The sequence below is a fragment of the Ursus maritimus genome, unplaced genomic scaffold (assembly GCF_017311325.1).
Source record: "Ursus maritimus isolate PB19 unplaced genomic scaffold, ASM1731132v1 scaffold_1, whole genome shotgun sequence".
Classification (NCBI taxonomy): Eukaryota; Metazoa; Chordata; class Mammalia; order Carnivora; family Ursidae; genus Ursus; species Ursus maritimus.
This window is the reverse complement of record NW_024423343.1, coordinates 105645897-105667676: the sequence shown is the minus strand read 5'-3', so window position 1 is coordinate 105667676 and position 21780 is coordinate 105645897. Positions and strand designations below refer to the sequence as shown.

Below are 21780 nucleotides of genomic sequence, written 5' to 3'. Positions count from 1 at the left end.
AGAGGGAAGAAGACTGAGCTTTGATGAACTCCAACTCAGTTAAACTCACTTTTTAAAACTCAGAAACTCGGCTGTTTTCAGGGAGCAGGTATGTAAGGGAAGTGCATGACGTGAGACAAAAGCAGTTGGCAGGGGTGTTTCACATTTGAGAGTGCTTAACACTGGTACTGCAGAGCATACCCAGAGGTCCGATTCTGTAAACACTGGGCTGTGACCCACATTTGAAGATCACTTTATTTCATCAGTAAAAATACATATGCACACACATATACAGTTGACCCTTTAGCAACACCGATTTGAACCGTATGGGTCCACCTACTTATGGATTTTTTTTTTATATAAAGTGCAGTACTGTAAATGTATTTTCCTTGTGACTTTCTTATTAACATTTTCTTTTCTCTTGGGGCACCTGGGTGGCACAGCGGTTAAGCGTCTGCCTTCGGCTCAGGGCGTGATCCCGGCGTTATGGGATCGAGCCCCACATCAGGCTCCTCTGCTATGAGCCTGCTTCTTCCTCTCCCACTCCCCCTGCTTGTGTTCCGTCTCTTGCTGGCTGTCTCTATCTCTGTCAAATAAATAAATAAAATCTTTAAAAAAAACACACATTTTCTTTTCCCTAGCTTACTTTATCATAAGAATATAGTATGTAATACATATAATATACAAAATGTATGTTAAATGTATGTTATCAGTAAGGTTTCCAGTCCGCAGTAGGCTATTAGTAGTGTCACATCATAAATATGGTCATATTCAGGCCAAAGAGAACATTTCTACCCAGTTTCTGGTGACAGAATAAAATCTGCTGCAGAATGCCTGAGCCAGATCGCTTGTATGGAATGGAGCTTGTTAGTGAGTCTGAGAAGATGCGGACATGGCTCATGATCTAAAAGAAATAGGAACCTTTTACCTCAAGATCTGCCCAGCTTAGGCAGACCTCACTAGTCAAGTACAAAACCTGATAGCTTAAAGAACCACATAGGGAAATTGTTTGTGAATTATTCTATTAGGAATAATCTATTTAAGCCAGTTTCTCTCTAGCTTTCATAATGAGAAAAGGTAAAGGAACTGAGGGCAGCAACCCCCTAGGGGGTCCTCTTCTAACCTTGCCATGAAGAATGATAAACGATTCTGGTAAATGAGTTTGGAAGCAAGCAGATTTAAAAGCATTGCATAATGGGCAAATAGATTTGTAAGAGAAAAACAAGATATAAAACTGTATATGCAATATGATTTCAAGTTTGCAAAATTAAAGTATGACCTAGGAGAAGAATTTCCATATAATTAACAGTGATTATTTCCAAATGGCAGGATGAGTGATGGTTGTTTTCTTTTGCATACTTTTACTTTTTCTGTACTTCCCAAATTTTTATAATGTGCAATTTTTATTTTTACTTTTAATTTACTTTTTTCATTGTGCAATTTTTAAATGGTGAGGGAAAAGGAAAGATGGTTGCTTTTAAAGTTAAAACCCATGAGCTTATAATGAAACTTAAGATAGAAACTAATTGATTGTTGTTGCTAGGGAACCAACTTATTTCATAATAGGGTTCCTTTACTCTGCTTTTGTGTTACAGACTATACTATGGAGGACTAAATACTAGATGAAAGGAAACTTACCTTTATAGAAGTATGTTGGCTAACAAATGAAAAAGGAATGATAGACTAGTATCATTTTGTAACCACTAAGGAATTAATAGATATAAGTACTAAATATGAATAGTTGCTGACATCACTAAAACAGAGATAGTCCAGCATTATGTACTTCCTATTTGTAGAATAATACATCATCTGTGTAAGTAGTTTTGCCAAAGAAATTGGACCTGAATCTGATCAAGCCTCTAGATTCAGCTACTGAGTTATAGAACATATAGAGAACAGATGAACATGTTAAATGACTCCTTGGGTTGGAGTCAGCAAGATCTAGACCATAAGAAAGCGATAGGAAACAACTTAGATTCTTCATAAATTATAAAGAAAAAAAAGAGAGGGAACTCTAGATTAGGAAGGACGTATCAGTGAGTCTCAATGTATGGACTTTTGTTGCATTCTGATTTTTTTAAAAATGTTAAAAATAGTATATATTTAAAAATACTAAGGAGTTATTGTCCATTTTCTTAGGTGTGATGTTTGTATTTTAAAAACATGTAGTAAACTCTTTGTTGATCATAATGTGTTGAATTTGCTTCAGATAATATGAGAGGGAGGAAGGGGTGGCTAGCAGTATGTATGGTGGGGGAAGATTGTCCTGATGGTTGTTGGGGCTGGGTTATGGGTACATATACTATCCTGTCTGCTTTTGTATGTTTGAAAAGTCTCCTTAAAAGCTTACTTTTAATGTAGTTAAAATGAGCTTTAAAAAATTAGAAAGTTATTTTGCGAGCTTGGCTACACATTTTCTCTTCAGCCCTTCATATGAGTAGGCATTGGTTCACCACTGGTTCACCACTGGTGATTATTTTATGGTTCTCCCAGTCTGTGACCTGCCCAGGACTGTTCCTTCCCAGCTCATAGACAGAAAAAACTAGTCTGTTTGTTGTCCTTCCTCTGGCTAAATCAGACAGTGGCTTTTTTTTGACAGAATCTTTCTGTAAGTTTTGGATGGTGGGAGGTATTAAATGGGCAGTGTTTTTTTTTTTTGAGGGTCTGGTACCATGGCACACGTAGGCTTATGGCATGCAGAGAATGGATCCAGGACCCTCCCCTGAAGAGAGGCTTTGGGGAGCCATCATTGACTAGGCTGAGGAATTTTCTGGGAGAACAGAAAGACAAAGTACAGAAGTCCATGATGGGGATGCACAGTCTACATTCTCTCTGTTCTGTAATGAAGATTTTCTCTACTATTCATTCTCCTCCTTAGAGGCCATTAAAAAAAAAAAAGGATAAAAGGACAAATAAGGAGTTGGGTTTTTTTTGAAATATGGTTAAGGTTATAGAAGACTTAAAAATGAGAATAAAAATAATTTATGTAAGACAAACCAGCTTTATAATCCCAGAAGAAAGATTGAGTTCAAAAAATGATGAAAGGGAGAAGAGAGAATAAAAAAGAAATGAATCTAGATCTTGATTTCTGATACCATTCTCCACTAAAAGGAACCAGGCTCTTTGGAGGAATGACTGATTCTAAATTCTAGGATTCCTGTTGCAGGAAATATACAAGTTGAGCCCAGAGCATCTTTTAGTGCCAGAAAATAAGAAAACGCTTAAAAACCACCACCACAAAAAACCCAAACAAAACAAGAACACAGTGATTCAGGGTATGGCCAAGGGACACAGAAGCCAATACAAAGAGTTCCCAATGGCCAAAGCTGGAACAACTTGAGCAAAAAAATAAAGTCATATTTGATTATGACTCAGAGTCATATCCATGTGGTCATACTGATATAAATGAAAGGTTGAATGAATAAATGCAAGAGAGGAGACAAATGTCCCATGCAGAATAATTACAAATAATTTATGTAGCTACTCAGCCTGGAGCATAAATCCTCACACCTTGGAATATTACTCAGCTATCAAAAAGAACGATTTCTCAACATTTGCTGCAACATGGACGGCACTGGAGGAGATAATGCTAAGTGAAATAAGTCAAGCAGAGAAAGACAATTATCATATGGTTTCTCTCATCCATGGAACATAAGAACTAGGAAGATCGGTAGGGGAAGAAAGAGATAAAGAAAGGGGAGTAATCAGAAGGGGGAATGAAGCATGAGAGACTATGGACTATGAGAAACAAACTGAGGGCTTCAGAGGGGAGGGGGGCAGGGGATTGGGATAGGCTGGTGATGGGTAGTAAGGAGGGCACGTATTGCATGGTGCGCACTGGGTGTTATACGCAACTAATGAATCATTGAACTTCACATCAAAACCAGGGATGTACTGTATGGTGACTAACATAATATAATAAAAAAAATTAAAAAAAAATCTTCACACCTTGATTGTGGGCTGCACATAGTGAACTTCTTCCAAAGAGTGCTGTAGGGAAGGGAGGGAAGAGTAACTCACAGTGGGGAGTTCAGCAAGCATTACCTCACACCTTGCAATCAAGGCCCTTTTGTAGTAAATTAAATTAAAAGTTTATTATAAAAGTAAATGAAATTTTAAAACAGAAAGCTGAGAGCTTACTTAGGAGAGATTTAAAATATAGAGAGAAATTGAGAAATAAAATTAGCATAAAACAAAGTCCAATTCTAAGAAAAACTATAAAATGTAAGATAACATTAAATTACAGTAGAAGGGAAAGTGCTAGAAGTTGTTGATTATGAAGGTCCCATAGGAAGTTCCTGAGGAGAAGCTAGCTTCTCAGGGAAATAAGTTGCAAGATGGGCTTCTCGCTTTGTCACAGAGAAACTGGGGCAGAGAACCTACTGTTGCTTTCTGTATCCTTCTCTGAGCTTCACATTCTTAGCCCTTTTCTTCTTTCTCTTCTTTGTCATCCTCACCTCCTACTGACCCCAGTCCTTATCAGTGGGCAAACCTCCTTAGGTTCTAAAGCGCACACAGCTGACTCTAAAAATTTAGTGTTTGTGCAATAAATCCTTAATGAGCCTTGATTGTGTGACTGGCATTATGTCAGGTACTGTTGGGAAGACAAAAAGCCTAATTTTGGAGACAGACTGATGAGTCTGCTAAGTAATTCTTTGCCATTGTTTTTTTTTTTTTTTTTTTTTTTAAATTCCAGACAGCCAATAAAAGTAATGAATTGAGGATGTTTTCATATTTTTAGGTGCAAATATTCTGCGGGATTCAACAGGCAACGTCAAACTGGGAGATTTTGGGGCCAGCAAACGGCTTCAGACCATCTGTCTTTCAGGGACAGGGATGAAGTCTGTCACAGGCACACCATACTGGATGAGCCCCGAAGTAATTAGTGGAGAAGGCTATGGCAGAAAAGCAGACATCTGGTAGGTTTTGATGCTAGGTTTGCCTAAAAACACCTGCCTTCTTACGTAATTCCACCCAAAATGGAAATTACTGAGCCAGATTTAAATGACCTTTTGTACTTTTGAAATAGGGTGTCAGGATTACAAGGATTACTTTTGTTTTAATTTTGCTTCTTTGTGGCTTAGTAATTAGCTAAATAAATGGAGTTCTTGAACCTGTCTTCCTTTGTTTAGGAAAGATGTCATCTAAAACAAATTTCAGCATTAGAAAACTACCTTTGTTTTATTTCCCTGAAGAACTTTAAGAGTTATTAATCTCTTTTGTTAGTATCATGTAACTTAATCTTTAATTGCTTAATAATTTTAAGTTAGAACATAAAATGGCTATTTCCTACTTCCTACCCAGAAATGTGTTTAATAGATACTCATTTTAGGCACCTGAAGGCAAATGGAATTTCTAATGTTTGTGTTCTTTGTAAGATGAAGACAAAAAATTATATTTAATGTCAAGTTAGAGAATTATATAAAGCAAATGTTATAAAATGAATGATGTTCTTTGCCTAACCATTTGAGTTAGTCCTTAAATCGTGGTTTATTTTCATTGATTTTTTATGTTTAAATTATAGTTTTATATAATTACAACCTTTTAATGAAACTTTAAACTTGAAATCAAGTTGTATTTCAATGTAATAGACTTCAGTTCTGTTTCTCATGTTGTAGTTAAGTGGCTTTCCTTCATGATGATACTATTTGTGTAATTTTTTATCCCCCATAGGAGTGTGGGCTGTACTGTGGTGGAAATGCTAACTGAAAAGCCTCCTTGGGCGGAATTCGAAGCTATGGCTGCCATCTTTAAAATCGCCACTCAGCCAACAAACCCAAAGCTGCCACCTCATGTCTCAGACTATACTCGAGATTTCCTCAAACGGATCTTTATAGAGGCCAAACTGAGACCTTCAGCTGATGAACTGTTAAGGCACATGTTTGTGCATTATCACTAGCAGCCAGTAACCTCTCCTGTGCCTCTATGCAGCTCCCATCAATTCATTCACCTTCTCTCTGACTGCACTTTTCTTTTTTATAAAAAAGAGAGATGGGGAGAAAAAAAGACAAGAGGGAAAGTATTTCTCTTGATTCTTGGTTAAATTGTTTAATAATAATAGTAACCTAAATTTTTTATATTTAATCTTTTTTTTCCCTTACAAGAACTTGAAACTCCCTTTTTTTTTTTTAATTTTTTATAATGTACTGATGTGGTTCAGAGAGATAAAGCACTTTAGTACATAGTTGCTCTTTTTAGTACAAATCATTTAGAATACCTAAGGATTGCAGAGTCTTTCCCCATGTCACTAACAGATTGGTGGTGTTGGGGAGACATGGAAAACAAGGAGAAGAAAATGATGTATGATTTGTAGTTTTTAGTGATTAGTATTTAAAATAGGTCCTCATTTGTGGGGTTGAGCCCTAAACTTGAGTTTAGGGTAGGTACTCAACTTAAAGAATATAGGTTCCTTCTTATATCTGTATTCTTTAGATCCTAACCTCTGTCTACCAAGCTTTTTGCTCAGTAGGAATCTTGATAGAAAATATGAATCTCTGAGAGGTATGTTTATTTGTTAATCCTAACCAGTATAATAGGCAAATACACTATAATAGATCCATGTTACTGGAATCTATAAACCTTGAGGGATAGCTTTCTGCTTTAAAAAAAAAAAAGGTACTATTTCAGAGTAAAGCAGATATGGGAAGTCAGTGAGCAAATCCAAATTAAAAGGCAAAAAGAGATTACTCTAATTCAGTGTGTGGGCAGAAGAATCCACATTTGCCAGTTAATAGAAATAATGAAAAGAAGAACTAAATGTTGTTTAGTATATTTTAAACTATGGTCTTTATTGGAGGGATAAAGTCCCAAAATTAAAGGAAAAGAGAAATAATCAAAATCATGTATACTACATTTTCCTATTTCTAGCTCCTGATTCCCCATAGATAACATTCTTTGGGAACTAAGAATTTAACTTGGAGTATCCACATGTTAAAGCTAGTGTTATGAGATAAAAATCCTTGTTCTTGGGATCACAGAATAGTTACCGTGTAAAACTGGTTCTCAAGTGTCGGGTGGGGATCATTTTGCTTTGCATTTGGCAATGCCTGGAGACAATTTTTCATGTCACGACTAGAAGGATGCTAGTGGCACTGGGTAGTCTGAGGCCAGGGATGCCACCAAAAAAACTACACTATACAAATACAGCATCCCCATTTGCCAACAAAGAATTATCCTGCCCAAAATGTCGAAAGTGCCGAAGTTGAGAACCTGATGCAAAGACCAGCCCCAGTTATAAACTGAAAATAGCCATTTACAGAGCAGGTTCCTTGCAAAAGGTAAATTTCAGAGAGAAAGTGATGTAATGCATAATAAAGGTTTTACAAGAGCAGATACCACTACTTCAAGTCAAGGGTGAACAATCTCAACAGATACCAAATAGTAATCCTTTCCTTACCAGCTGTGTATTACACCCAAATCAGTAACTTCCACTGTAGAAACAAAATGAATTTAAACATGGAGCCTATTAAACCCAGCCATCTGGATATATTCTTTCCTCAAAAATCAGTTCATAAGTGTGGGAAAAGAAAAGCATATCAAAACAAAGTATTAACTACTTTATAGGAAGGTTTAAAACTGCCAAGTATTTCTAGTATAACATATCCACCAAAAGCAAGGACATCCAGTGGAAAGAGGCAGCTGGGAAACTCCCACTATCTCTAATGGACTTGTGCTACTGAAAAATATGAATAGTGGCAGTAATTTAGCTACTTGCAGTTTGTTTCAGCATAATAAAGCAAGTGCTAAGTACTTTTAAAGGTTAGGAAATAGTAGTCTTTCTGGAGGCCCCAAATGTGAAGCCTTTCATGGGATTCATAAGGGACTCTGGTATTTTATTTTCTGTTAAAAGGTATGCTCTTCTAGGGACTCTCTTAAAATACTTTGTTTCTGAAGTTAGGTAGATCTTGGTTTCCTGTATCAAGGTCCTATCTGGCATTTTCTGTAGGAATATATGAAATTCCACTAGCTAGTGTGAGAAAAAGTCAAAGCACAAATATGGTTGTCAAAGCTTCTCCCATACCTTTATAATCAAAGGAAGCAGCTTGTAAGGAAGAATATGAATTAGTGGCCCCTCCCCCTTGAAAATCAACTGCCAAATCTTTGCTATAAACATAGTCCCCAAGGATGTGGATCTATTATAATTTATCTTTTATGACTGAAGGCATCTCTTCTGCTTGAGCAAGATCATGGTATCTGGACCAGTGGGCTTTTCCTTCATTCCTTTGTCTTGTGTGGTTTTGATTTCCTTTTAGCTCATTTTTGGTCTGCCAGGGTAACCAGCAGTGCAGAATATGAGACAGGTGTTCTTTAGAGAGAAATCTTGGGGGGCTGTGAAGCCCAAGGCAAAATCGTTTGCTTTTTCCAGTCTCTTTTTTCATCTCTAAATGCTATGGAAGATAAAACCACCTGAAAAGAAACTACTCCTTTAACACTGCTGCAGAAGACCTTTGTTTTATAAGAAAAATATGGGAAAGTATTGTTCTTTATGTAAAGACTTAAAAATAGACTAATAGTTTACAGAATTATTATATAAAATGTGATGTGAATTTATTTCAAACAAGTTGTAAAGGTACCAAAAATGACAATAAAAGTTAATATATATAGCAACTACTAGAACAAAAAAGCTTGAAGTGGGATGAGGTATGAAAGACCAAAAGTAAATTTAAAAAATTTTTTTTGAAAGGAAACCCCTTTATTAGGGGCAGTTAAATATGACACTCCAATTTTTTTCTTTCTAATGGTATGAATCAACAAATGAAATTTGAGCTTTTAAAAGTGACTCTAAATGTATTTTGTTTTTTAAATGCACAACTGATTCTTCTATACTGTAATGTTTCTTTGCTGAGGCTGGAAAATGGCCAGACTGCTGACTTTGTGCCTTTAAAATGCATTCTGCTTTGATAGTGGCAGACTTGGTGCTGGAGAAGATTCACTAGCAGTCTTATATGTGCTTTTCAGGAAATATATTTCTACTTAGGCCTTGAGAGATTCAAAATGGCATGACTTAGGCTTGGACCAAATATAAGATCTTTTACATTGCAAACAAACTGTATTGAATAAAAGGGTTGAAAAATATCGTAATGACTAATGGAAATTTTGATGGTTGGTAATTCTTTAAAATGTATTTAAAAGTATACAGACTTTGAAATTTTCAGTATGACTATCTTGAAAATTTTTCAATTTTTCTCTTTTACAGAACATGTTTCTAACTTGAAAATGGTTAAAGACGATCGCCTTAGAAAGTTCTCAAAGGCAGTCAACCTTATATAATTTATAGAAGAGATTGAAATGTTAATGCACAGGCTGAAATGTAAAAGGAAAGTTAAAACTTATTTCAGAGTAAATTGAATTGGCTTTCACTTGAGAGAGCCATTATTTTATTCCCAATGGAAAGTACATTAAAAAGGTGTAATTATTACTTTTTTTTTTAAGAGCTCTCTGCTGTTTTAGCTCTTACATATGTCAGGTCTGGTCTGTAGTACTTCTGAGATGGAGTTGTTATAAGATATGTGAAATCACTAAGAAAATCAAATCTGGGTAGTTTATAGGGACGACCAAGCTTGGGTGCAAAAGCCAAGATATTTGTCAGATGCGAACTCTTTGAGCCACAGCAGAGCTCTGTGCCAGTGGTTTCATTTGCGGCCTAGAGACCAATAGCTTGATACAGAACCACCTGGTTGTCAGTCAAGTATAGGAATCTATCAATTTCTTTTAAAGAGGGTGAATCTTTTTCACTTGCTTATTCAGTAATTGTGGCCTATTTGTCAGGTACAAGATTAACTTATCCTTGAGTAGGTCACAGTCTAGGAGGAACATGGGCAAACAGACTTATTTTATGGCATACCCTAACTCTGAAAGTTCAGCAGTGGTGTTTTAAAATGTTGCTGTTTTTTATGAAATGAAGGGAAAGCAATTTTGGGCAATCATTGGCTGTTATAAACTAAAATGCCATTAACAGGGATTAAAAGTATCCCCAAATTGGAGGGACCCCATAGTTCAGGCGGCCTCTGTCTCAGGACTCCCCCTTATATAAAAGTCCAGCCCCTACTCAGTTCTAGTGGTGAGGGGCATATATCCCATAACATAGTGAGATTTTTTCCCCCTGCTTTTTCTTTTAAAGGGAAAACTTTTTTTTTTTTAAATCTAAATTGTTAAAATGCCCAAAACATTTGATAGAAGTTGAATTCTTTCAACAGTGTTACATATGCTAGGATCAGGACAGTTTCTTGAGACCTTATTGTTGTATTAAGTTTTGCCTTTTTACAAATGTAATGCTCGTATTTATTTGAATTTTAAGATTGATTAAGTGTTAATGAAAAGCAATTTAATTGTTCATTTTTGGTAGTGCCTTTTTCTCTGTATGCCTTAATTTTATTTTATATCAATAATAATTCAAGTTACCCACCGCAGTGAAGGTTTTTCCAAAATCAATAGGCTTCAAGAGTTCATTTGGCCTTAGGACTGTATACTGGCCCATAAACCTTTCTTAATGCCTGCTTCCTCCTCCTACCCTTCTCTACCTTTTTGTTTTACATATATATATGTAAATATATGTATATATGTCCATATTTTACATATATATATGTTCAAAGAGAAACATTAGCATTAGTCTGTGATAGACACACTGCAGTCTCCACTAGACGTGAATGCCTACAATAAGGATAGAAAGAGGTATTCTGATTCTAAAGAGACATAGCAAATTGTTTCGCATTTTGGTAACTTGACTTTCAATCACATTGGCTGTCCAAATTCTTTGTATATCATGGTTCAGTTACGATTTTCATAGCAGAGCTAGAATGGTTAATTTTGCCCTAAAGAGGTCATTTAAATGGTTTACAAATGTTAAGGCAATGAGACTTAGGGCAATGTGCAAGGAATCCAGGGATAACAGTTCTGATCCTTACTTCTTAACTAACATTTTGACTAAAGCTCTAGCTTACTTTTCTGTGAAGAGAGAGAGAATGTGTGTGTGCGCGCGTGTGTGCACGTGTGTGTGTGTGTGTGTGTGTGTGTGTGTGTGTGTGTGTGTGTTTGGGAGTTGGGGCAGGGTGGGAAGGAAAGGAAAGGATGAATATTCAATTAGATTAGTCTCTGTTCTTAGAAGAACAACTGAAATGTGTATGACCTACTGATGATGGATGAGAGTAATTGTCTTCGGGTAGGAACGCCAGCACATTTTCCACAAGTAGCTAGTACAAGTGATTGTTTAATAAAGGTATTTATTGTAAATTGCCAAGCTCTTGGTTGGTAAAAGTAGATTAAAATTGAATTTATATGTGTGTATAATAGTGAGCTTATATATAATTCTGAAATAGAAAATAATTGATTTTGCATAGTTCTTAATGAGCTATTTGGAATAGAAATTCTTCCAGACATTATGAAAACAAGCTTCCTTAGCTTACCAAGTGTTCAAAAGGAAATTGTCTTATACCTCTTTTTGGTTGGCTAGGGGAGACGTGCTGTGAAGCCACTGTTCCTACTTTATAGTTGTCTTTAGCTTTGCTTTGACTTCTGCCACAGTCTGGACAGGATGCCATAATAGGTATGGGAAGTATCAGGGCCAACCATCTCTCCATACTCACCTTTCAGAGCTGTAGATGGTGATGAGCTTTCAGGGGAGTCTAGAGAATCTTCTTGGTGATAGAGCGGACATGGTTCAGTTTCAGAAAGTTGAGGGAGGAGTCATAGTTGAAGAGAATACATTTTTATTTGTTGCCTGTATACAGTCTCATATGTAATTCTTCATATTTTTTATAATTATGCATTTAAATTGATTGTAATGTGATATTTTTGTTAATAACAGCAAAGGCATTGAGTCAGTGAGTACTGTTATTTCCTATGCCTGATGACTCCTTGTTTGTATTTACAATCTGTATTATCAGAATCACTTTAAACCAAAGCTTTTATATTCCCTGCACACATAGCCAAAATGATTATCACTGTTACTTCTGCCCACCTGTAAGCTAATAGTATAAACATGTTAAAACAGGTACTTGTAGAATTTGTATCCCAATCTGTCCTTCAAGTAAAAAGACAGGTGCTCGGTGTTTGCATTTAGACATACAGAACTTCAGCTATTATAGAACTACATAAACATTACAAATTTGAGCTTGTACGTGTGCCAATCTTACTGTCATTTGACCATAGATGCATATACATATACGTTGACATATGATGCCTCAGGTTGGTGGCATACTTTCTTCCTAGTGTCTTAACATTTATGAACTTGTGTTTGACTTGAGGGGCATTTTAGGAAAGCTGTGAAGAAAAGTAGGTTATGGGCTGATGTCTGCTTTGTGCCATGGACATTTTGGAACGTAAGGAAGAGCCTGTTCTCCAGTATACATGCAGAATTTGTCCCCAGATAAGGATTTCTGAGTCCCTTCATGCCAGTTGAGAACGGTAAAGTTTGTGACTATACTGAAAAGCACTTTTGTGTTCATTTATTTATATATTTTTAGAATTAAAAAAAAAAAACCCAACACATGTAACTAGTGGTGATTTTAGCATAAGCATTACTTGGAGGGGAGAGATAAGTTAAGAGAGTCACATCTTAAGCTCTATTAGATACTTAGGCTCCAAAGTGGATTTGACATATTCTCATTTTTCCAAAGACTTTTTTCCACCTGAAATAAGAAGAGAGGACTAGTGGAAACATTTGAGTTGGAAAGGCTTATGGGCAAAGGAAAGTGGGCCAAACCCTTGCAATATACCCTGTTCACGTGCAAGTACAGTGTCTATGGATAAGAATACTTCTTTAAAAACAAACAGTTGTTTGTAATACAATCTTAATTAGTAAGTAAAAAGTTTACATTTTTTCTATTGCTATTGGTTTTAAAATTTGCTACCCTGCATTCTGAAGTATTATAAGAGTTAATACCAAAAATACTTTTAATGTCTGACATCTCTTACATTTCACATGGTTCTTTTTATTCAAATATCATTGTAAATAAAAGTAAACTTGGATAAATTTGAGAATAAACTTTTAATTGTTGCAGACTATGATTATCAATTTGTAAATTTACCCTCTGACCTAATGTACATTTTTTAATGTAGCCATTAAATTGTCTATATTTAATCTATTAAATAGTTTCTCTCTGTAAACGTTTTTAATCTCAGTTGAATGCTGGGCAGTTTATAATTATGTACAAAGATGTTTTTTTCCTATCAGAGTTGACTTTTGCACATTTTTGGAAATGTTTAATTTGTACACTGATTTACTACTCTGACCAATAATTGTTGATGGGTGTATGAGTATCATGAATGCGTGCATTGAACTACTGTCTGTGTCTTTATGTTTTAACTTCTTTTAAGATGTAGCCATCAGTAACTGCACTGCTATTACTGACTTAAATGGACCTTCTTGCTTTTACAAAGTATACTTAACTATGGTTCTATCTTTGTTGAAGAACTCAGGAGTTCAACATCACTTTCTGATTTTATATGTATTCTAAAATCCATGACTAAGTTGAAAGTATGCTTGTAACTCTGCGTATCAGGGGATGTGTGTGTGGAGATGTCTTTGTCTGTCTGTAGGCACATGTATATATCCCAGTAATTTCTTATTTTAATTTCATTTCTACATTTTTATGAACTTGTTTTATAAGGGTACTGTTTAGTTAGAATAATTAAATATATATAAAAGCTTTCTGAGAGATTATTTACTATATGAATATATTTTCAGCTGGCTGATCAAAAATATTTTTTTAATTTTGTTTTTAACCATTTAAAATGTATTTGTATTTCCAGAATTGGATGCAAATTTACTTAGATATCAACTAAAATACTCTTGCAAGGAAGGGCATTGAATTCTCTTCTGAGAATTCTGTGAAATGCAAATTAAGAGGAAAAATAGGTTTTAAGGCAGTAGCAAAAACACACTGTCCATTAAAATGGCCTTTGAATTATCAAAATATTGAAACTAAATTGTCTTGAAGAGATGTCAGGATTTTTTATATCTCCAATTGCTGTTGGCCTGTTTGAATATTTCCTATATTCTACCCTAAAGATTTCAACTTTGAGTTTTTCTCTTACTGGGCAAAGTCAGACTGCATTTATAAAACAGTACATTGACATATTGTGATCTTTTGTAATTGACTATAAATTGGTGTAGAAATGTTTGAACATACATTGTTGTGTCTTTAGACTGTACTGTGTATTTTAAGTAACTGGCAGAAAAAGAATTGGAAATTAAATTTCCAGTCTGACAATGTTATTGTACTTAAGGAAAACCTTGTTTTTAATATGCGGTACCACGTAAAAATTATTTGTATTAGGAATAAAGTCCACTGTTGAAGTTGAATGTCACTAAGTGTATTATGTTATAAGGAGCCGGTATGATTAGAAAAACCTACCAGAAGCCAGATACAGTGTGGTATGTGCCACATTTCATGCACATTTTGACTTTGTGTTGCTCATTCAAAATTCTGCTTGTAAAAATGTATAAAATTTCTGAGTTTTACAGTTTTTTGTACTTATTTTTTCTTGCTGGTAAATAGCTTTTTTTTTTTTAAATCTAATGTGAAAGAAACCATGTTTATATTTTGTTAGTGATCAATGACTTTGTTTATATGGAAATTTGTATATTGTTGGCTCACATCTTTGTTTAGATTTATCGTGCATGAAGGCCTGCAATAATTAGCACAATGAAAATTGCTTTTTCTTACATGTTCATTTTTTTGAAAGATTGTGGTGCAAAGGCTTACTCTGAGTAACCTTCTGGACTTTGGAATGAATATAAATGAATGGCACTTTGAGTGTTAATAAAGCTGATATTTATTTCCACTGTGATTGATTTGTCCCGATCTGTTCTTGGACAGTGTGTTCTCAGTTTTCCCTCCTTTGCCTGAGTTGACCACTTTCTAGGAGACCAAGCACAGACTGACCTGGGAAACATTGCAACTAAATCTTCCCAGGATATGTCTGTAATCCTAACCCAACATGCTCTGGCATGTCTTTTAATGGACACTTCAGTTATCCAAATCAGAAGTTAACAGTGATTAAAAAAAAAAAAAAAAGCCTACTATCAGAGTTTAAGGAATGGGTGCTCCCACGGTATTAGAGATCGTTTAAATTAATACCTTCATCTAGAGGGCAACTTAGTGATGCAAGTCAAAAAGGCTCAGAATCTTGTATATCCTCTCAGCCAGCAATTCTCTAAGAATTAACCCTATGGAAATGATTGCAGATGTGCTAAGGTTTATCTAGAAAAGCCCAAAATTGAGGTTCTATATGTCCCAACAATAAGGGCTGTTGTAACAAAGTATTAAAAGTAGGGGGCTTATAACAAATTTGTTGCTTCTGCTCTGGAGGCTAGAAGCCTGGAATCAAGGTGTCAGTAGGACCATGCTCCCTCTGAAACCTGTAAGGGAATCCTTCCTTGCCTCTTGTAGCTTCTGGTAGCCCCAAGCATTCCTTGGCTTATGGCAACACAAGTAACATCTTCATGTGGTGGTGTCCCTCTGTGTTTCCGTTTTTTATAAGGACACCAGTCGTAATGGATTAGGGCCCACCCTAAGAGCCCTTATTTTAACTTGATTGCATCTGTAAAGACCGTATTTCCATCAAGGTCACATTCTGAGGTACTGGAAATTAGGACCTCAAAAAAATCTTTTTTGGGGGAAACAAACCCATTACCGTCTCAACCTGTGACCCCTAAAAAGTTACATCCTTCCCGCATGGGAAGCCAATCCCAACATCCTCCAAAGTCTTCATCATTCTAGCATCACCTCTAAGGCCAGTATTTCATCCACATACCACCAATTAAACTCTCATTTAAGTCATTCAGACCAGTTATGGGGAAGACCTGGGGTAGGATTCATGCTGGAGCAAGATTCCTTTCCATCTGGGAACCCCTGAAACCAGACTAGTGATCTGCTTCTAGAACACAGTGGTAGGATAGGCAGAGGTTGAACATTTCCATTCCAGAAGGGAGAGGTCAGAAGGAAAAGGGGGGCATGAGTCCCAAGCAAGTATGAAACCTAGTAGGGCAAGTTCCACTGGATTTTAAGACTTGAAAATAATCTTCACAACCTCCATGCTCTGTTCTGAGGAGCCTGCTGGGGTGGTGACACTGCCCCTCACAACCAAGGAGGTGCCCAAAGACTCAGCAGACTTGCATCCTGGGTCTGTCCTCTTTGGGGGGTCTCTGAGCTGCCCTCAAATCATTTTTCCCTCTTGAAGGGTAACATGTCTACAGCCAAATAGTTCTATCGGTTCTTCTCCTGCCTGCAGAATCACAAAAATCTGACAACCTGCCTTTCATCCCATTTCTGTCCCCTTCCAAGCCATCAGTGTTTCTGCTGAGATAGTTTACTGGGTCCATGGATCACAAGCCTAATATCTTTAGCAAATGGTTGTCCAGCCACAGCATTCGTGTTTTCTTCAGAGCATACTTTCCCATTATTTGCGATACTGACAGGCTGAGAATTTCCCAAATCTTCAAATTCTAGTTCCTTTTTGCTTCACAGTTCCTTCTTCAATTTATTTTTTTCCTGTCACATTTTACTATTAGCAGGCCACACCTTTGCTAAATATCCAACCTTTGCTAAATATCCAGCTTCATTGCTTACAACTTCTACCTTCCACCCAAAAGAGCACAATGTAGTCAAGCTCTCTGCCACTTTATAACAAGGATCACCTTTCCTGTAGTTTCCAATTCACTTTCCTCATTTCCCTCTGAACCTCACCAGAATCACATTTAATGTCTGTGTTTCTAACAATAGACAATCTAGGCTTTTTCTATGCTGCATCTCAAAATTCCCCCATCCTCTACCCATTACCCAATTCTAAAGCTGCTCCCACATTTTTATTTAAAAATATTTAAAATTGAACTATAGTTGACAAAATATATTAGTTTCATATGGTTTCACTCATTTATGGAACATAAGAAGCAGGAAGATCGGTAGGAGAAGAAAGGGAAAAAGAAAGGGGGGGGTAAACAGAAGGGGGAATGAACCATGAGAGACTATGGACTCTGGGAAACAAACAGGGCTTCAGAGGGGAGGGGGTGGGGGTTTGGGATAGGCTAGTGATGGGTAGTAAGGAGGGCACGTATTGCATGGTGCACTGGGTATTATACGCAAATAACGAAATCATGGAACTTTACATCAAAAACTAGGGGTATACTGTATGGTGACTAACATACTAAAAAATTAAAAAATAAGCTAAATAAAACAAGTTAAGGGATTTTAAAGAAAAAATATATTAGTTTCAGATGTACAACATAGTGATTCAACGATTCTATACATTATGAAATGCTCACCATGATAAGTGTAGTTACCAACTGTCAACATACAGAGTTATTACAATTTTATTGACTATATTCCCTATTGACTTTTCATTCTTGGCACTTATTTTATAGCTAGAAATTTGTACCTCTTAATCCCCTTCACCTATGTTGCCCACTCCCCCCAACTCTACTCTGGCAATCACTAATTCTCTGTATTTATGGGTCTGTTTCTGTTTGTCTTGGTTCATTTGTGTTTTTTGTTTTTAGATTCTGCATATAAGTAAAATCGTAAGGGGTTTGTCTTTTTCTGTCTGACTTATTTTACTTAGCATAACATGCTCTAGGTCCCATATTTAGGTATTTGTTATAGCAGCCTCCCACTTTCCTTTACCAAATCTGTATTAGGCTTCTCCAGAGAGGCAAAACTCTGGTGTTGCAGAATTCCTTTATCCTTGGGAAACCTGTCTTTGCTCTTGGGGTCTTCAGCTGAATGGATGCGGCCCACCCACATTATTGAAGATATTTTGCTTTACTTAAAGTCTACTGCTTGTAAATGTTAATTATATTTTAAAACTAACTTAATAGCAACATCTAAGCTGCTGTTTGACCAAACAACTGGATACCATAATCTAGCCAGGTTGACACATAAAATGAACCATCACAGGGACTGAGCAAATAAACTAGTATATATCCATACAATGAAACTCTTCACCATGTGTTACTGACTAAAAGAAAGCAAGTTACAGGGGTGCCTGGGTGGTGCAGTCGTTAGGCGTCTGCCTTCGGCTCTGGGCGTGATCCCGGCATTCTGGGATCAAGTCCCATATCAGACTCCTCTGCTGGGAGCCTGCTTCTTCCTTTCCCACTGCCCCTGCTTGCGTTCCCTCTCTCGCTGGCTGTCTCTCTCTCTGTTAAATAAATAAATAAAATCTTTAAAAAAAAAAAAAAAAGAAAGAAACATGAGATGTATAGTATGATCCCACTTTGTGCTTTAAAATAGAAAAAAAGCATCGGGAGGATATATATGTCACTCAAGTGTGGAGTTATGATTGGTTATTATTTTTGCTTATATGTAATTTTTAAACTTTTATGATAAATGTGGGTGTTTTTGCCTATTACAAAATACATCCCCCCCAGCTCTATCGAGATAAAATTAACATATAACATTGTGTAAGCTTGAGGTATACAATCTGTTGAGCTGATACACTTATATATTGCAGTATGATTAACACCATAGGGTTATCCATCATATCACATGACTTCCATTTCTTCATTTTGGTGAGAACATTAAGATCTGTCTTAGCAACTTTCAAGCCTATAATATAGTATTATCAACTGTAATCACTATCTTACAGATTAGCCCCTAGAACTTATTTATTTCCTAACTGGAAATATTATTCCTTGACCAGCAACTCCCTATTTCCTCCACCCCCTCAGCCCCTGGTAACCACCACTACTCTGTTTCTGTGAGTCCAGATAGTTTTAAATTTCACTTATAAGTGATATCATACAATATTTATCTTTCTCCATCTGACTTTCCTTAGCATAATGCCTTCAAAGTCCATCCATTTTGTCTCAAATGTCAGGATTTTCCTTTTTCTCATGGCTATTTCATTGTATATATATATGCACCGCATCTTCTTTATCTATTCATGCATTCACAAACGGGTTGTTTTCATATCTTGGCTATAGTGAATAATGCTGTAATAAACATGGGAGTGCAGATATTTCTTTGAGACCCTGTTTTCATTTCTTTAGGATAATACCCAGAAGTGAGTTTGCTGGATCATATAGTAGTTCTAATTTTTTGAGGAACCTCCATACTGTCTTCCATAGTGGCTGCACCAATTTATATTCCCACCAACGGCACCAGGGCTCCCTTTTCTCCACATCCTTGCCAACATCTGTTATACCTTATAGCCATTCTAACAGGTGTGGGGTGATAGCTCATTGGAGTTTTATTTTGCATTTCCTTGATGATTAGTGATGTCGAGCATCTTTTCATGTATCAGTTGACCATTTGTATGTCTTCTTTGGAAAAACATTCAGTTCTTCTGCCCATTTTTAAATTGGATTGTGTATTTTTATGCTGTAAAGTTGAGTTAATGCTATTGAGTTTTTAAAAATCTATTTTGGGATATTAACCATTTATCAAATACATAGTTTGAAAATATTTCCTCCCATTTTGTAAATTGCCTTTTCATTTTGTGATTGTTTCTTTTGCTATGCAGAAACTTTTTTGTTTATTGTAGTCCCGTTTATTTATTTTTGTCTTTGTTTCTTGTGCTTTTGGTATCACATCCAAAAATTGTTGCCAAGAGCAATGTTAAGGAGTTTTTTCCCTATGTTTTCTTTTAGGAGTTTTATATGGTCTCAGATTTTATATTTAAGTCTACAATCCAGTTAGAGTTGATTTTTGTGGGGTCCAACTTCGTTCTTCTGCTTGTGATTGTCTAGTTTCTCCAACACTATTTAGTGAAGAGATTATGCTTTCCCCATGGAGTATTCTTGTCAAATATTAGTTCACAAAATATTTTCTTAATTATGAAAATGTTAGAGTAGCCATTCTTCCTCATCACCTCCTTCACTAAAATTAAGCAGGTTTGGCAGTAAGAACTTTTAAAAAGGCCATATGTTTAACCCAGTATTTCTATTTCTCAGAACTTGACTTGGGAAAATAATCCAAGATACAGTTAAAGATTTATATCCAATGATATTCATCACAGAACTATTTATATAATAGGGTAAATCATAAATACTCCAATGCCCACAAATTAGGGTTTGGCTAAATAAATCATGATATTGTGATACCATGAAAAATTAAAGTCATTAAACACTCATTCTAACAAAGGGTGAAAGAAGCTTAAGTTAGGAGGATTATAAAATCATATGTCCAAGTAACATCTTTGTGGTGTAAAAACACCTACTTGCAGAAAAAAAAAAAAGCCTGGAAGAAAATAAACCAAAATGTAAATAGCTAGGGGTGATATTATGTATGATTTAAATAGCCTTCGCAATGCTTTTCTCTGTTTTCCAAGATTTTTACATGGTACTTTAATCAGATGGAAAATTGAAAAATGGAAAATCCAGTTTTAAAGCTATAGTTCCTCCACTTCTTGAGTGAAATTCATTTACAGCAGGGACCAAAAAACCTTCAATTTACTGAAAGCCATTTAGCTGAGAACTGATCTCTACATTGCAAATTCTATGGCTGAATTTCAGTCTTCAATTTGCTAAGCTGATCAGCAGTGTCTAATACAGCTGATCACTTCCTCTACCTTGAAATGCCATCAAATGAAAGCAGGACTTCCAGGTCTCCTCATTTCCCTACCTCTCTGATTGCTCCTTGACTCCTTGTGTTGCCCCAATTCTCTACCTTCCAGCCTCTTCACTGTGAAATGTAACCCAAACTTTTCTTTACCTACATTCATTCCCTAGGCAGCCTCCATCAGTTCTATAGCTTCTGTACCATACATATGTTGACAGTTCCCAAAGTTAGATTTCTTGGTCCCTGAACTTCAGGCTTATATCCAACTGCCTTCTTGACATTTTATTTAATTGTCTAATAGCACACTGCTATGGACAGAATTGTATTCTCCCCAAAACCTGTATGTTGAATCCCTAACTGCAGTTGTGAACTGTATTTGGAGACAGAACCTGTAAGGAAGTGATAAAATATAAATGAAGTCATAAGGGTGGGCCCTAATCTGGAAGGGGTGGTGTCCTTATGTGAAGAGGAAAAGACACCAGAGTTCTTGCCCTTCCCTCAACCCCACAGTGAGGACACGGCAAGGAAGCAAGAGGTTGGTAATCTGCAAGCCAGGAAGAGAGCAGGACTTTGATCTTGGACTTCCAACCTCCAGAGTCGTGGGAAAATAAATTTCTGTTGTTTAAGTCACACAGTCTGTGGCATTTTATTATGGCACTGAAGTGGACTAATACAGCCATTCCTATTTAGTATGTCCAGAACCACCCTTCAAACCTGTACCTTTCATTTTTACAGTTACGGAAGCCAAACATCTTGGGTGTTATCCTTTACGCCTCTCTCTCACTTTCCATATCCAGTCAGTCAGCAACTCCCACTCTACCTTAAAAATACATTCAGACTGGAACCACTGTTCATTGCCTTTACCCCTACGACCCTGGTGAAGCCAGCACTTCTCAACCGGAGTGCTGCAATCGCTGCCCTTGACCTTGTAAAGACTATCTTCAACACAGCAGCTAGTGTAGACTGACTTTTTAGTATTGAATCAGGTTGTTATTTCTTCGCTCAAGAATCTCCAGCAGTTTCTTATTTCATAATAAAATTCCAAGTTTTTCCAATGGCCTACAAGGCTCTACATCAGTGGTTCTCAAACCTGACCATCGGCATCTTGTGGAGGGCAAGACTGTTGTGTCCCTAGAATTTTGATTCAGTAGGTCTGGGTGGGGCTGATACTTTGCATTTTTGCCTCTCTAATCAGTTTGAACCATTCCATCTGATGTTGATGCAGCCAGGGGACCCCACTTTGGGAACCACTAATCTACATGCACAGTACTGGGTACTGGGTCTTCTCCCCCACTTCTCACAG

At 36.4% G+C, this 21780-nt stretch overlaps 1 protein-coding gene across 2 annotated transcripts in view; it reads left to right on the top strand.

Moving 5' to 3' along the window:
• Nucleotides 1-14769, top strand: part of MAP3K2 (mitogen-activated protein kinase kinase kinase 2) — a 39908-nt gene extending 25139 nt beyond the window's left edge. For both annotated transcript variants that reach the window (XM_008686073.2, XM_008686072.2), the window contains exons 15-16: nucleotides 4721-4898; nucleotides 5653-14769. In XM_008686073.2, coding sequence (XP_008684295.1) covers nucleotides 4721-4898; nucleotides 5653-5878 — 404 coding nt within the window. In that variant the 3' untranslated portion in view covers nucleotides 5879-14769. The remainder of the gene's footprint in view (nucleotides 1-4720; nucleotides 4899-5652) is intronic.
• The last annotated feature ends 7011 nt before the right edge of the window (nucleotides 14770-21780 follow it).